Genomic DNA, 16,671 nt, shown 5'->3' with positions numbered 1-16,671 from the left:
AAAGGAAAGAGTTTGGCTTTGAAAGTGAATAGGAAAAAAGGAGATGCCTTTTTCTTTGCCGTATTCTTAAACATTTTTACCGCTAGGTGGCAGCGAAGTTTTGCTTTTGCACCGCACCACGGCATTTTCACTTAAACTGGACTGAAACTTGTCGTTAAATGCTGAATAAAAAAAATTAACATGCATTTTCATGGTAGTCTTGAATGTTAACATTCGTATTGTTAGTATGCAACCCCAAACCAAAAAGCATTTTGCTTCAGTTACCAAAGGAAACGTGTTAAGAAAGAAGGGGTTGATGTTGGAGGGGATAATTGTGTTACTGCCATATGGCTTCCCTTGAGTACTGAGTTGGAAGAGTTTACCTCTGACTGTGTGATGTGGCCTGGTAGATGAGGCACAGAATTGAGAATAAAATGTTTGGGTGAGCTATTACTAGCAGGCTACTGTCTGATGTAATTAGAGAGATGACAGAAAACGTGTCTGTGTCCCAACTACAAAAAGAATTAGATTAACCATAATTTTCTATGTATATTGAGATGAATAGATAAAAATATCTATGTAGAGTCTTGTGTACTAAAGTGTGATTGTATCTCCAAGAAAGAGTTGTGTTTGGTTGTTTGGTTTTGGGTTTTTTTTCCAAGAAGTGTTCCAGTTCAGAGATTGCATAAGATTAAAAGTGGTTGGAGTATTCTGTCTGTATTTGATTGAACAGCTGTGTTAGTACTTCAAGAAGATATTTGTAGGTCCAGATTCTTACAGTTTTTGTGCATCTAAATGGTATTCAGGCTCTAAGGTTTTATTAATCAGTGGGAAGTCAGGTGTGAAAATACCCTGGCCTATAGTTTGCACAAGGAGTCTGGAAAGCACTTGGAAGTAACTGTATATAAAATTCTGCATTAGTTTAGTTGTATGTGCACTGACACTGCTTGTGCAGTCCTCCTAGTTCCTTCCCTACCAGTTAGTACAGAGGCACGTAAGCAGGTACACTGGCTGTGGCATGCTTGTACCTTAGGATGTCTGTTTTGTTTTTTGGACAGACCTGAATGACTAAAAAAACCCTATAGGTAGATTTTGGTGGGCTTTTTCAATTTGATTTTTAGTTGTTATCTAGGTATGGGAAATCTGTGTGCATACCAAGAATCTCTTTGAGTGTATGCACCCTTTCTACCAATTTATTTTCTCCTTCAAGAAGAATGGGTTTTAGTCTCCCTATTTTTTTTGGACTCTCCTTAGTATTCTGAATTTTCTGGCTCTGTGTTCATCATTGCTGTTTAGTTATTGCTCCTTGAGTTCCCATATGTAGGTCACTTTTTATATCTGCTATCATTCCAAGGAATGGAAGAGGAAATAAGATATGTTTATCCTTCAAAAAACAAGCTGAGTTGCCCTTCATGTTCTGGAAATGCCTTGTTTGCATTAATGCTCTTGAAACATCCCTAGAAACAAAATGTTACCTGGGAGCCACCTATCTGAGTTGTGCAGTTTTCTTTTACTTAATGCATCTAAACAAAGCATCAGTAAATAATTGCTGTAATAGCAAAGACAATTAACCCCAAAGACATTAAACCATCCCAGTTTTTTAAATTATAAGATTATGTGGTGTGCCTGTCTGTAAATATAACAGCACCATGTTAGTTTAAGGCAGTAGACTCGGAAAATAGCAAAGTTTTTGTCCACAGTGCTTACAGTTGTAGAAATAAGCAGTTAAATCTAATTTTCAAGACAAGCAATGATCTAAGAATCAAGCAAGCTGCATTTTCATAAGGATCTTTTAACTTAATTTTTCAATTAACTTCTGAAGTAGACATCAATCACCTGTAATAGGAATTGGCAGAATAAAGGGTGTTAGAATGAGAACACACACACAGAGGATGTGTTTGTTGTCTCAAGGTGAAGCAGGCACTTCAGGAGTGGGGACAGGTACTGCACAGGTGACAATTGTGACCTTCTCACACATTAATGTGAAAATAGCCCTTCTTAATTTCAGGAAGCCAACTGAGAAAGCATTCTTTGAAATACCAGGATATATATATTCCATACACACCTTTTTCCCTCCCCCACGGGATTATTTTATTGATATGGGCCATCAGATATTGTAACACAATACAGTGATTGCTTTCTGGGGAGTGGGCTAAGGCAAGCGTCTGTGGGAGTGTCAGGGAGAGAAAATATTTCTGTTTCTGTGCTGTTAAAGTGGTTCTTTCGGTACTAATCTTTTTCCTTCTGAAAACTTTGCTTCCTGTTTGAATTTTATTCATTTAAATAGGGGGGAGCATGTAGCACTTCTGCTGTAAGTTTTCTTATTTGCCTTTCTACAGTCATTGTATAATTTGATCAAGGAGAAATAGCTTTAGATAAGGTTCTTTCTCACTGCTTAAATTTTTAGTTTTAAGAAATTTGAGCAAGAGTGTAGTTTTCGGCTTTAGTGATAGTGGCCAGAGGGTGGTGCTGAAGATCCTTTACACTGAAGACCACATATCTGTGTGTGTACAAACATGCCTCTTGCTAGACTGAAGCTTGTTTCTGGATGGTTGAATGCAGTCAGAACATAAGACAGGTCTGCAAGTGAGAATGAGCTAAGATTAAGTGATAAACACGAATATTCCCTTTGGTCTCCAAACCCGATAGCTTTGGCTGAAATTTCCAGTTAGTCATCCTCAACTGCACAGGGCATTCAGATATTTCCTTTTCTGTATTTGTCTTTCACTAGGTCCTGGCATTTGTTTTCTAGGAGTCCCAAGTGAGAAGTCTCAGTTGCTCTGCATTTCCTTTTGTGTAACCCACTTGTGTGTGTGACTCTACTGAGATGTGCAAGCAGGAGCAGTATCATCCTTACACTTTCTGCAATTGGTAGGACCTTTGCCAGAGGGTTGTCTGGCTTGGCTCACTGCATTGTCACATTATAAACAGCTCAGCAGAGGGCAAATTATTAGTGATCTTGTATAGTTGTAGTACTTGAGCGATTAAGTGGGAGAGCAGTTGGGTTTGTTTAATCTGGAGAAAACAAAACTGAGAAAAGACATGATAATTGTCTTCTAATATATGAAAGTCTGTTGCAGAGAAAATAGTTTTCAAAGTCCAGTGGGGGGATAGGAAAGCTAATACTGCATTACAATTTCAGCAACATCAATTTACTTTAGGAATTAGCAAGCTTCTTAATGGCAAAGGTATTTCAGCCCTGTTGCAGATTCCCAGGGTAACTGTGAAATTGTCATTGCAGAAGTTTTTTAGAACCATATGAGCCAGGTTTTTGTTTGGAAGGGCTTAAGTCAAGTTATACTAAAGAAATAGGCTGGAAAATGTCCTGAGGTCCCTTTTAACCTCAGTTTTCTGTGTCTTCTCTTCTGCTGATATTTGGTCTATTACAGCACTCTTGATTTCAATAATATGACACATCTGACAGAAAAATCTGTATTAATATTAGAAATTATTTCTGTATATGTGACACAGTTTGCACTAATGTACTCAAATGTGTCACTGCACTCTTATTTTCTGAATGCCAAGTTTAAATGTACTTGCTGGTGGCGGGGAAAAGAAGCAGGATTGGAGGCAGAAGTTGTGTTCCCAGTTACTAAAATTCTTTTATGTGCCTTGTTTTTCTTGGGACATGTCTACAGTGGGAAATGTATGCAGGGAGAGGTAGGGTTATGTTGTGGGTCAGCTCCCCTAGGACAAGGATTTACCTGGGGCTGGTTTACCAGCATCATCATGGAGCTGGTGGTTCTCTGAAAGGAACAGTTGTTTGCTGTGAGTTGTCTTCCCTTTGCCTCTTGAAAATCGGAGGGGTCTCGGGCACCTCGTTAGGGCACCTGGGGGTCCCTGGGAGCAGAAGTGGTGTGTGGCCGTTCTAAACACGCTGCAATAGTAATTCTGTCCTGCAGAGGGTAGTGCCGGCACTTAAATGCTTCTGCAGGTGCTTAGCTGTCAGTGCTTTTAGACATAATACAATTGTGTGGGATCATCACTTCACTTGGTTTAAAGCTGCACTCCCATTTATTGAGTAACATTCTTGACAATGAGTATCGTTTTCTACAGATTGTGGGCAGGTAGAGATATTTGTGTTTTGGTATTGCTAAGTTATGCAGTTTTTAGAGATGTTTGGAATTGTGCTCGCACCCACTCACAGCTTTTAATGTGGAAATGTCTTCATATCGACTGTTCAAAAGCTTTGAATATGTTTTTCCCACGTTAGTGAATATATGTGTTGAAAAAGTTTACATGGGTAACCAGATTGGACTCTAATGCTTTCTGCATGGAGAAGGAAAAAGAACCCTCTGCTTTTACCATCGTGGCTTTTTTTCTGTCTGTGAACAGGCTGTTTTCCTCTGGGAGGGCCACGTAAAAAGGTGTGTTAATCAGAGTCCTATTTTTAATATATATATAATTTTTCTAATATATGCAAGTATTATAATTAAAATTAAAAACTCTCTGCCTTTTATCCAGTTAAGATTGATGTTTCTATGGGATAAAACATCATCTATAGTGGCTTGAGTATGAGGCGATAAAGGATAAGGAAATACAGATACTAATCACAATCCATGTTGTCATGCTCATATTTTGCACAAGTCAGTTAACTTCTCTCACAAAAGAGATCCAGAAGGATGTTAATGGGACTAATAAATGTTTGTTGTATATTTGAAGTGCTTTGTGTGATGTATATGCATCCTAGATTGTATCTCGTCAGACAATAGTGGTAGTATCAAAGGTGAAGGGACCAGGGCTTTGGCAGTGATTGGAGTATAAAGTGCTCATCCTTTTTCCTTTTTGCTTGTCCCTTCAGTTATGCTGATGTAAACTCTTCTGCAAAGCTGTGCTGTGAACGGGATCCTGCGTTGTTGGAGTTCTTTGTTTGTTTTTGTTTTTGTTTTTTTTTAAATGAAATTTGTGGAGTGTGGGGGTTTTGATTTTTTTTTTTTTTTAATCAAAGTTAGTTTCTTGACCTGCCTCACAATATTGCCTTCCTGAACAGTGGTGACAGCATAACTGAAAGGGCAATATTTTGTGATATGGGTTGTGGCAGGGGTGGGAAAGGGAAGGCAGCTTCTTTTGCCCATCCCACTATGAGGACCCTGTGAGGTCAAGGCACTGTGTGGCAAGTGGAGAGACATTGAATAAAAGAAGTCTTTCCTCTTGTACTCAAAATTTGTTTCTTGAGAGTACTTTGCTTAGTGGTCAGAAGAGAATCATATTCAGTTGTCAACTCTGATATTTGAGGCTTTCTGGGTGCCCACAATATGATGGGTCATTGGCTGATGTGCTGCGTACAGCACAGAGAGAATTCAGCTACATCTTGGGGCTACTGGCTGCAAATTTGTGAAAGCACTTCATGCTGCTTAAATTTTTGAGATTGGTCTTTTTTTTTTTTTTTTGAGCAATTTCCCACTTACGGTACTTGGTGTTAATTTTAAAACATCTCTATGCACCCACTTGTGCTGTACTTGAACCATAAGATCTTTCTCTCTTCTGTTTCTTGGTAACATAATGTTTTGGTAGTCTTTGCTTAAGCCTGGAGATAAGGCAGTTGTCAGGTTTTGTTTTGCCTGTCTCAGTGTCTGTTTCCTAGGGACAAAGTCATCCTGCAGATGGTTACTCCGTTTCCATCACCTAACCCTGCAGCATCCATTCAGTCTTATTCAGAAAGTAGTGCTGTACAGTTCTGTTTCTCATTATTTTTTTCCCCAGTGTGAGGAGCACGCCTTCTTAAGCTTTGCATGAAATGCTTACATACAGATCTTTGTTTTTTTATTACAGCCTTACATTCTGTCCCCAGACACCATATTGTCTACAGTGGTTTGGATCAGGAAGATTAGCTGGCTGCTCCTGTAATTTTTGTCAATTCTCTTTCTTAATTAGTGACTTACAGGCAGTTTTTAAATAACCTGAAATACTATACTATGGGCGCTTTGCTCTCAGATTACCATTATTGCTTCTTATTCTCTTTTTGCTTTCCCTCCTTTTCCTTCCCTTCCCTTCCCTCATCCATCTTCCCTGCGAGGACAAAAATTGCAAGTATTTCTTCTGAAATATTAATTCACATAAAAAGAATGGCTTAAAAATGCTTAAAAATGCTGAGCACCAAAGTGTTTGTGTTGCCCTTGCTTGTGTCCATTTGATTACTCACTGAAATAAAATTGAAAAGGGGCAGGAAGATGGGCTGGTAACTGCTGTCATTTTTTAAATTGTTAATCCTCTCTTTCTTTTCCTGGGAACTTAACATCGGGAAAAAGAGTAGATTTTTAGACTTTAGAGGAGACGCTTGCCAAGGGTTTTGGAAAAGAGAAGGGTTGATATTATGATCTGCTGAAAACTGCTTTTACACTCTCTTTCACAGTTTAATCCCTCTGATATTTGCTGCTCACTATGCGACCCTATTTCCCTTTAACATTCAAATGAATCATTACATACCTGTCAGACTTCAGGCTTTGGAGCAAATGCTGAAAGGAAAAGTATCTCAGCCTCCAAATTAACAGCCATACTTACCATTTATGGAATGCTTGAAATTCCTAGAAAAGCTGCCTTACTTGAATTTTAGTATGATTATGCTTGATATTTTTGTTCAGAGTGCTTGAATCAATTTGCAGATAAATCATTAAAATTTCTCTTTGCTGTTTTCTCTTTGTCTGCCAAGGAAGCAGGTGGATATTCCCACTCAGCAAAATGGAAATAATCTTAAATATGGAGTGATGATCTGAACAACTTGAAGTTAATTTGTATATCAGCAATTTGAGTCCTTAAGCTGTGCTTTTGATTTGCTATTTTATGATAAAATTACAGCTAACTTGTTTCTGTTTAAACAGCTAAGTTTCAGCTCTCAGCAAATACATCCAGGTGTTTATTTTCTCTGTCTGGTGCTTTGAAATGGATCTTGGGAATCTTAACAGGAAGAACCTGTTTTATTCTGCAAACCTTATTTTCAGGCAAAATAATTATTTGATTTTTCATGTGTGGAAATGACTGACAGAAACTGTGCTGGGAAGTCAGTTAAGATCTGCACAAAGAATGTTTTATCAGTAGGGGAATGTAGGCATCCCTTAAAAGGTGTGTTTTTAGGAAATGTAGCATTTTCATTTACATGCAGTGCTGATGCTTCTTCCTTAGGAGTTAATGGTCATGAGTGGCTGCTTCCTTTGTCTTTTGCTAATTGAGCAGTTACTAATAAAGCATTACCAGTTTAAGACAGGGACAGAACTACTGTCCTGTTTAATGATTAAACTTATAAATGGTGTGAACTCTCACCTAGGTTTTGTATTCAAAACTTAGCTTTAAAGTCTGAATGTCCTTACTCATAATAGCTTGGTAATTGTCCAAAGGACTAAGTGTGCTTATTGCTATGTCCTGATTTGTGCTTTTCTTTTATAAGATGTTGTAATAGATGGCCAGGTGGTTAATGATCAACACATTTCTGTGTATTTTGGAAGGCAGATATGAAATTATTTTTTTTCTACAAGCTTTTTAAGTCTGACTGAAGAAAATATTAGTGCCTCTGGAGAACAACTGTTAATCCTTTAATTTTTGGAGAATTTTGTGTCTGTTAGTATGCTGGCAAGTGGGTACTTCAAACACAGTAATTCAGTACCATGCTTGTAATGTGTTCCTGCAGAGATCTCAGGTATGGATCAGCAGGATATGCAGTATCCCAAAGAACAGAAGTGCAGAGAACATGTACCACTTTTTGGGTTTGACTGAGCCTTGGGGTTAAGAATGTGCAACCTGAACATAGTTAAGGAACTTGTTCATATAATTAACACATGCTAAAATTTCTATAATCTTGACTTGCCAGACTTGGCTGCTGTCTTGATCAGTAACTTTTGCTGAAGCTGGTGTGAGTTGAAGTATGCTTTGTACAGTATGAATATGCACCTCTTCTGACCTAGATCTTAGATCTCACTTGTGCAGCCATGGAGATCAAGTGAGACAAAAAAAGGAGAAAGGACCTCTTAGGAAACCTTTAGGTTATGTATGACATTAAGGTAGGCTTGTGCAGGTCCACATTTTGTTTTTTAAAATTGCCACTGTTCAACTGTAATACATATGTTTATATCCATTTCTGTCACATATCTTGTGATTTAATATTTTTTCTTCCCATTAATTTTACTGAGGAAAAATTGTATATAGGTGGTGGACTTTGATTTTGAATAGAACTGTTCTAAAAGCAGTTATTATCTGCAGTTGTAAACATTTAGATTCCTGTCCATCAAAAAGACTTAAAATGATAGAAGTCCCCTTGTTATGTGAAAGCATGTGCCAAAGTTCTTTGCTGAATCTGTTGCTGAGTTATACTGCAGAAATATTTTTTTTTCTGTGGGTAATATAAGCAGAATAAAGATAAGGATTTAACGAATGGGGACCTTCTGCTTACTTGCAAACTTCCTCGTTGATAAGAAGGTTAATTTTTTTTTTTAATAGCACCCCTCCAAAAGCAATAAATATCTAGGCATTTAACTTTTTAGAATAAGAGCAAGTGTTACAATTTAGATTTGCAGTGTTCAGCCTTTGCGAAAAATAGATGTTTGAAAGGGCATTCCAGGTCTTCTGGACTGATTTGCATTCAGTGTGAAGTCGATCTACCACTAGCAGTATTTTTGGGGAGGTTAAAAATGACTGTGTAGCACATGTGTAAAGAACAGACTTGATTACATTTCTGTCCTTCTCTTAGGCACAAATATGTAACCATCATCGAAATACCTTAGCCTGTTTTGTCCATTTTGTGTGGTAGTCCTATTTATCCCGGACCTAGAGGCCTACGTGTTTGGAGACTTGGTGTAGTATTGCTTCATAATGTTTCTATCAACTTTTCTCTGCCTATTAAGTGAAAAACATGAAGGTATGCCATAGTTTGGTACTCTTGTTTCTTTTTCAGTGGACCTGTGTGATGTATATTGCATTTCAAACTGATGGCTAACAGCTTAGATGAAATTTGAATATTATGGTCAAATCCATTCATCTGATTTATTGTTTATGAATGTAAGTGTTGCTGTTTATTGTTTTACAGCATACCTAAATGATTGCAATTTTTCTGTTGTATTGGAAAAAAACCCCTTGTTTGGGGAGAAATATTTTGTGATACAAGCTTCTGAACTCAGTTCACATATAAAAAAGGTTTACAGGAAAGTTTAAAAAAAGTTTTAACCGAACAGCATTAAAAAAGATAGGGAGGAAAAGTGGTAGTTGTGCTCTGGAACTTATCACATATGCATCATAAATTTGTACTGAGGTACAATACATAATATTTTGAGTGTTTGTGTGTGATGTACTGATAATTATCTGAAATGAGAGGGCTCGGAGGAGTTGGGAATAGCAGGGGAGATAATGAATTAAGTCTTATTTGAAATTAGCAGGCAGTATTATGACCTAAATCAAATTCTACCATACATGCAGAAAAATACAAACCACACATAACAAACAAAAATATTCAGCAAGCAATGATGAAAATAATCAATTATTTACTGTTTTTTGTAATGTTAAAATATTTCACCAAGGCAAGTTGCAGTCAAAAGTAATGTGAGTTATTTTGAAAATGGCAATACATAAAGATGCATTTATACAAGTGCAAGACTAAATATTTTACATAACTGTATTTTAATGAAAAGATATACAGTAAGTGCACACTTGATAACACTAAGCAGGCAAAACTTAACGTTAGTTCCATATACTGTTGTATAGTTCATGCACAGATCTTTCCCAAAGTAAAGAGGCTGTTCCAAATAATTCTTGCTGGGATGAAAAACGGGATGGGTTGCTGGTAAGGGTGCTCAGCATGGATGGGGGTCAGTTATAGACATTACTTACTGTAATTTGTGATTGCCGTGGAAGAGGAGTGGCTGTTGGTGTGATAGTAATACTGCTGGTGATTTTATTGGTGGGCTTATTGGGTAGGCCATTGGCTAGTGCTGGAGTTCTGTTGTCTTGCACTGGACTACAAGGGCTGATGGGCTTGGAATTGGTGAGAGCTTGGACGTAAGGACTTCCTAAATGAATGTGGATTTTGTTATCCTCAGTAGTTATTACACTTGATCCTGTACTGTTAGATCTCTGAAACTGCCATGACGACTGCCTCTCTGGGGATACTCTAAAAACAGCGTGCTTGGCTCCCATTTCCAAAGGCTCTGGGGAGAGAGTTTGTTCCTGAGAACTTGAGCCCGGTAAAGCCAAAGGGGACATTGTTCTTTCAGGAGTTAAAGAACCACACGATTCAGGCGTTTGAGATCTTGCAAAAGTAGTCATAGTAATAGGAGAAATTACGTGCTCTGGGGTCATGTAACCTTCTCCTGCTTTCGATTTTACAGGTGTTAAGGAGGCGTTTTGAATAATGGTTATTCTTTGCTTTGGAGTGCCACAGTTGGGTATAACTGCTGTGCTTTTGTAGGAGTGAGGGCTTTCAGTGGTAGGACTAGTTATTTCAAGGGTTGCTGTGTTCTGTCCATGGTCTGGAGTTACTTTTATGTGAAGAGGTTGGCCAGGTGTATGGCTTAGCACTAGATCTCCGGTCTGTGCACAGTTTCCATTTTGCTTTGTATGTATCTTTCCATTTTGAGGATGGCTCTCTTTGGACTTCATCCACGGGATCCATAATTTTTTGTTTATGGCATTGACAGTGGATGAGTTGCTTTTGAAAGACACTGTTTGTTCCTCCTCATTATTGCCTTTGTCCTCATTATCACTGTCTTCATAGAGCTGCCCATTTACGACTCTCTCTAAAGGCATGAGCGTTTTGTAATCGGGTGGTTCATTGTCTGCTGGATCTGTTTGGATTTCTTTAGAAAAAACTTGCACATCAGAAATTCTCCTTCCATTGTGACCAGGCCTGAAGTTCTTGCTGAAGGATCTGTACCTCTCCAGCTCTTTCCTGAGGCTTTCCATCTCTCTCGCTAAGTCCCTGTTCTTGTTTTCTTGCTGGAGAAGTTTCCTCTGTAAGACCGAATGATCGCCTCGGAGGTGGCAGATTAGATCTTCTGTTTCCATGTACTCATGCATTTTTTCTTTTAGTGCATCTACTTCTCTGGAAAGATGACTCGATTTAGCTTCCTCTTCTTTAAGCTTCTTAAAAAGGCGCTGCTCCTGAGTGGACTCTGCCTTTTCTGTTAATTTATACCTAGCCATTTCCATTTTCACAGCTTCCAGCTCCTCTGATAGGAGCTTGGCTCTGTCCCGTTCATTGACATATTTTCGTTCTAGACACTCAAATTCATCTTCAGTTTTCATAAGATCATCCTCTATGGCCTTCATTTCTTTGAGCTTCTGCTTAAGCCTCTCAACTTCTTGAGAAAGCTCTTTGATTATGTTGTTTTCCTGCTGCAAGGAGGTGCTAGATTTAGTACCATCCTTAAGTTTACTTTTAAGAAACTCTTTTTCAATGTCTTCCAGTGATTGGAGTCTTTTTCTTAGAATATTCACTTTGGAAACAAGATCACTTCCTTTCTCCTCTTCTGCTTTGAGTTTGTTTTTCAGTTCATCTCTTTCTTTCGTCACACTGGACATTTTTTCCTCTGCGTCGGATTTTGATTTCAGTGCCTTTTTACTTTCCTCAATTAGTTTTTCTGTAACCGACATCACTTTATTTTGTTCCACCTGAAGCTGAGAAGTTGCAGCTTGAAGCTTTTCTTCTGTTTGCTTTATTTTTTCTCCCATAGTTTTTCTTTCATCCACAAGCATCACTGTTAGGCTTTTCAGCTTTGTCAAATCTTCTTTGAGTGTAAACTCAGTTTTTTCTAACTTACTTTCAATTGCTTCAAGCTCACCAACTCTAGCTTTTAAACCATCCAGCTCGTTGGACAGCTGCTTTGTTAACATTTTTTCCCTTTCTAGATTGCATTTCAGGGAGTAACATTCCTGTTTGCTCTTGTTGAAAGCGTCTTCTAGTTTCTCCAGCTCCATAATTCTTTTGTTAAGTTTATCGACTTCCCCTTTAAGGTTCTTGCTCTGTGATGCTTCTTTTTCTAATTTTTTATTTAGCTCTCTGCACTGATCTTCCATTTTTATGAGCTCTTCATCTTTTCCTTCCATCTCCAGCAGCCGTTTCCGTAGTTCTTCTACTTCAGTCATAAGTGTGGCATTGCCACACTCTCCCTTATTTATCTTATCCCTTAGGTCTTGCAGTTCTTCTTCTGCTTTTCGTAGAGATTTGTTGGTCTCTTCCAGCTCATCAATTTGTCTGCTGAGAGCAGTTAATTTCAACCGGAGCTGGCGATTCTGACTGTCTTCGTTGGTTAGTTTGGCCATCATTGCTTCTTGGTCTTGGGAAATCTTACTGCTTTGGGCTTGAAGTTCAGCCTCCAGCCTGCTGGCTCTCTGTTTCTCTTCTTGAATTTTTGCTTCAGCAAAAGCCAGCTTCTCATGTGCTTGCTCTGTAGAAGTGGTTAATTCTTGAATTTTTTTACTTTGTTGATTCAACTGCTCAGTGAGTCTTTGCTGTTCATCCACCACCATTAAAGCAAAGGATTTCAGTTTAGTTAATTCTTCTTTCAGTTTAGCTATTTTCTTGTTGTTTTCCTTCTCTTTTTTTGCCTGATATGCTGTTTCTTGTTCAAGAAGCTTTTTCAATCTGTGGGAGGAAAAAATATCGTATTTTGTAGCCATTTTAATGGGCATTTAAAAACACACTTGAAATATTATGGCATGCCAGATGTGCATGTCCACTTAAACTGCATGTCCACTTGTAACTACAAGCAGACCTCTCCTTGCAGCATCATTTGGAAGTGCCCACTGGCCTTACTTTCTATTCAGAAGTTCTTTTGTAATGAGCATTCATTTAGACTTAGCAGCTTCAGTAATTCTGCATCTTTGATTACATTTTTAACTTTTGACAGGTGGCAGTGGAACAAAACTATTTAGTATTCTGCACTGGAACTGCACTTACCTTGGCTGTTTGCTGAGGCTAGGTATGTGCAAAGAAATGTGATCATTATAGAGTTTGAGAAATCAAATCAGTGCAGTCCTCAAGGGCAGGCATAATTTACAGCATCATCAACCTCCTAACTTTGTTACTTATAAACCATCCTGATGTTTTATGATTAAACCTTGTAGATGTTCAAGTAGGTGAAGGAAATGTAGCCACATTAGGCAGTTAGTCAGGCTAATGTGAATTTGTAAGCAGCACATCAGACCAAAATTAAACCATGCAGGTAAGTCAGTCCTCAGTGAAAATGCAGTATCTGACCCTGTATCAAACATACACACACAAAAATACAGTCAGCAGATAAACAGGTATTCAGGTTGTGCTTTGTGAACTTAACAAAGCCCAAATGTTAGTTAGGCTTGACTTCAGTCTTTTGTCCAAAGCTTGCAGATATGTTTAAGTGTAACCCTGCTTTTACATGATTCTTGAAGATTTTCATGACGATTTTCCAAAATTAGTTTTACAAGTTTATGTTGCATCTCAATAAAGACTGAGGATTAACATATTTAATTTGCTAGAGACTTGGGATAAGGTTGTGCATTTGTTTAAACCTCCAAATACCTCAAGTAAATTAGGTTCTTTTGTAGGCTTTCCTTTGTCAGGGAGATGTTTGTGAAGAAGTTGACCTAAAGTATGGTTAGGTTTGTCCAGCACATATGCCTCCTTTCAATTACACTTTTCCTACAGCCAACCTATTGGTATATTCTGGTATTAAACAAAAGTCTGAAAAGCTGAGGTGGAAGTAATAAAGTATTAGAATTTGTATGTCTCACTGTTGTTCATATGTATGGTACAGATAGAGTTGTGTAGATCATGTGAGGGAAATGACCTGTGTTATCAGGACTGTGCTAGTACAAAATGAATATTTCAGCCACTCATTAGCTGAGGCCTCTTTGTTTTTCCCCCCTCTGAAATATGATGACAACTGTCTAGAAGTTGCTGCTGAAACTTAAGATTCCTGTCCCACATTTGTCTACGGTCCCTATTGTGATGCCCTTGTCCAAGAGATGAGTCTTTACAGCTTCCCACTGACAAGTTCTTGTTGCAGCCATCCTTTTAGTTCAGGAAGAGCTTAGATAACAGCCTCCTTTGCACAGCTCTTAATTAGCTGTTGACTGACTGGAGGCATATATTTCTGGGCAACAGACTGCCTCAGCAGCACCCCTTTGGCAGCATTGTGATTTTCCAGCACAGAGAGGGGAAGTCCTTGCTATTCTACAACTGTCCATCAGACTTGTCCGATTTAATGATGATGTTGTATAGAAGTCCATGGCTATAAAATTTCTTAAAACATCTTCACAGTCCCTACTGTTTTTATTTTAGGGCCTAAGTTGCACTGCATTGAATGTAATGAAATGCTTTATGTGAAAAATTGACAGGATAGAACATAGCCATAAGCAGAGTTGAAATCAAAGACTTGAGGCAGTCACATATTCTTTGTAACAGTCAATTAACATAATGGGGAAAACAGACATGAAAAAGCAGAAATGTAGGGGGAGAAGTTTTCAAAGTTAGTTTGAAGGAATGCTACTGGTTGGCAGAACAAATAAATGGAGAGAGGACTGCACTGCTGCTTCAAAGGCAGCTTTTTACTGTGTTGATGGTATATAAACTTCTGTCCACTTTTCAGTGCTACTTTCAGTTTGAATTCTTTTTAGTTTAAAAATCTCTCTTCTCTCCCCACCCTGGTCTCTAAATGCTTTAGTAGTGAAGTTCAATTGATGATTTACTGTTGCCATAGATATAAAACCATAACAGAAGCACAACTAACAATTTCATTTGGAATTAACTCAGTTTCTGTGTGTGAAGTTAAGACATATTAATACTGTTACTGGGACTTATTAGCATTTGATTTATTTTAGCTTGCTTCAGTAAAATTTGTTTTTATAAGGCAAATTTATCTGTGGTCATTAATACTTAGGTTAATCAGTGTTTAACCCAACATTTCTATATTAACTAGTTAATACCTCTCTAGCCAAGTGAAACTCTAATGCTCCAGTAACTCATGCCTCTTAAATTGCTTTAGAAAGAAAGCCCTTAGGTCAAATAGTAACAAACAGTTGTAATTTTCATGGGGATGCTATATATTTTTTTAACGCAAATAAGATGATTGTGGATACATAATAAATTTTAAGTTGACACTCAAGTCAGGTCTGATCAAGTCTGTGTTGCTTGGGCAATTTGAACAAAATGCCTAAATTACTGGTACCTGGATTGTTGTATAAACTGATAAGGATTTTCAAGAGATTCAGTTTCTTTGGTCATGCCAAAAGACTTCAGGTATTTAAAAAATGTTTCCTTCATTCAAAAGATAAAATGCAGTTTTAAGATAAAAGTCTGTTTTAAGAGAACAGGCTCACAAGCAAATATGTGTAATCCCTGAGGTCTGTTTCATTTTTTAAAAAATACTTGTGTAAGATCACTTGACTGAGGTTAAGAGCATAGTGCAGAAGCTGTGAGTTAAAGGGTTTTAATGTGTTTGCAAAAAGAAAAAAGGGATGTATTAAGCATGGTATATTTTTTGCTACTGTGTTATTAAGTTTTTGCATTTGTTTTTGGTAATATCTATAGCTATACATAAAATACCTCAACAGTGCCAAATAGGTAGTGATTTCTCGGATAGAGTTGAGATTGATATTGAAAAAAGTCAACTGGGCGTCTTTTAATATTTGTAGAAGAGTTTTTCCTTGACTGCTGAATTCCTCTTTCATAGTTCAGTAGGTCACAATGTCTGTCTCTGCACATATGCACTTAGGAATGGAAGAGGACCCTAAAATGTTTGGAGGAGTTGGTGTTATTTATTTGTTTGCTTGTGTTCTTAAATTAATTGCTTAGTTTTGGTAAGTTTGTTTTTTTTTTTGCCAGCTTTTTTTTGGGAACCTGACTACTGTGGGCGAATGCTTGATTATGTATATTATTTGAATTAAGCAAATTGCAGGCTTAATTGAAGAAGTTCTTTAACTGATTATAGCACAAAGTGACTTTTATCACAGGATAAAAATACTTTGTGTTAACTTCATCCAAAATACTCTTTCTGAAGAAGAGTAGTATCCAGAGTATTTGACAGAGCAATTTTACTAAAAATATGCAAAGGTTGAAAAAGCTGGCTTAAATGAATAATAATTTTACAAAAAGAACAGGCACTCCACTGTCATTTTCATTGCCAGTTGAATTTCGTCATCATGTAATTTAGTATGAGGCAAAGGTGGGTATATCATTTGGTCAAAGCTTTCACACAATTCTAAGCAGCTGACTTCGCAGGACTACAAGAACCCTTTCTGAATTGGGCCCAGCAAAAATGGACATTGGAAATTGTTTTTAAGAACATGACTGTTAGGTAGTTAAGCAGAGTCAGGGCACTGTCATTATTTTTTCTTCAGAGTTTCTGTAATAAATCATTGCTTTATTGTGGCTTAATATTGTACTTGTTTGTAATACCAGTCGACTGCTTCTTTATTTCCTGAAAGAAATTGTATTTCTCAGCTCTCCTCGGTTCATTGTAATTGTTTTCCTCAGTATGCATCCTACAGCTTCTTGGTGTTAAGGTCATGCATTCAGTTGTGTTCCATGTTTTTTTCCAAGTGCACATAGCTTCAGCTACACTACATTACATTTGGCAACACAGTGATTGTGTTCTCTACAAGATGTGGAGACTCCCGTAACAGTTCACTGTCCTGGCGTCACGTGATGACATTTTGTCTTTAAGTGGCATTATCCATTTTCTGGGTGACGTTCATTACATGGGTGTTGTTTAATTTATGTCTTTACAGGATTCT

General features: G+C 37.7%; 2 protein-coding genes across 3 annotated transcripts in view; one reads left to right on the top strand and one right to left on the bottom strand.

Annotated features, from left to right (window-relative positions):
- FILIP1L (filamin A interacting protein 1 like) overlaps nucleotides 1–16,671 on the bottom strand; it is a 187,302-nt gene that overhangs the window by 4,988 nt on the left and 165,643 nt on the right. For both annotated transcript variants that reach the window (XM_017830819.1, XM_017830820.1), the window contains one exon: nucleotides 9,790–12,541. In XM_017830819.1, the coding sequence (XP_017686308.1) occupies nucleotides 9,790–12,541 (2,752 nt within the window). The remainder of the gene's footprint in view (nucleotides 1–9,789; nucleotides 12,542–16,671) is intronic.
- Nucleotides 7,522–16,671, top strand: part of CMSS1 (cms1 ribosomal small subunit homolog (yeast)) — a 207,734-nt gene continuing 198,584 nt past the window's right edge. The window contains exon 1 of the mRNA XM_017830826.1: nucleotides 7,522–7,546. Coding sequence (XP_017686315.1) covers nucleotides 7,537–7,546 — 10 coding nt within the window. The 5' untranslated portion in view covers nucleotides 7,522–7,536. The remainder of the gene's footprint in view (nucleotides 7,547–16,671) is intronic.

This window comes from Lepidothrix coronata, unplaced genomic scaffold, assembly GCF_001604755.1.
Source record: "Lepidothrix coronata isolate B3197 unplaced genomic scaffold, Lepidothrix_coronata-1.0 Scaffold184, whole genome shotgun sequence".
NCBI lineage: Eukaryota > Metazoa > Chordata > Aves > Passeriformes > Pipridae > Lepidothrix > Lepidothrix coronata.
Note: the sequence above shows the minus strand (reverse complement) of the source record. Positions and strands in the feature narration are given on the sequence as shown.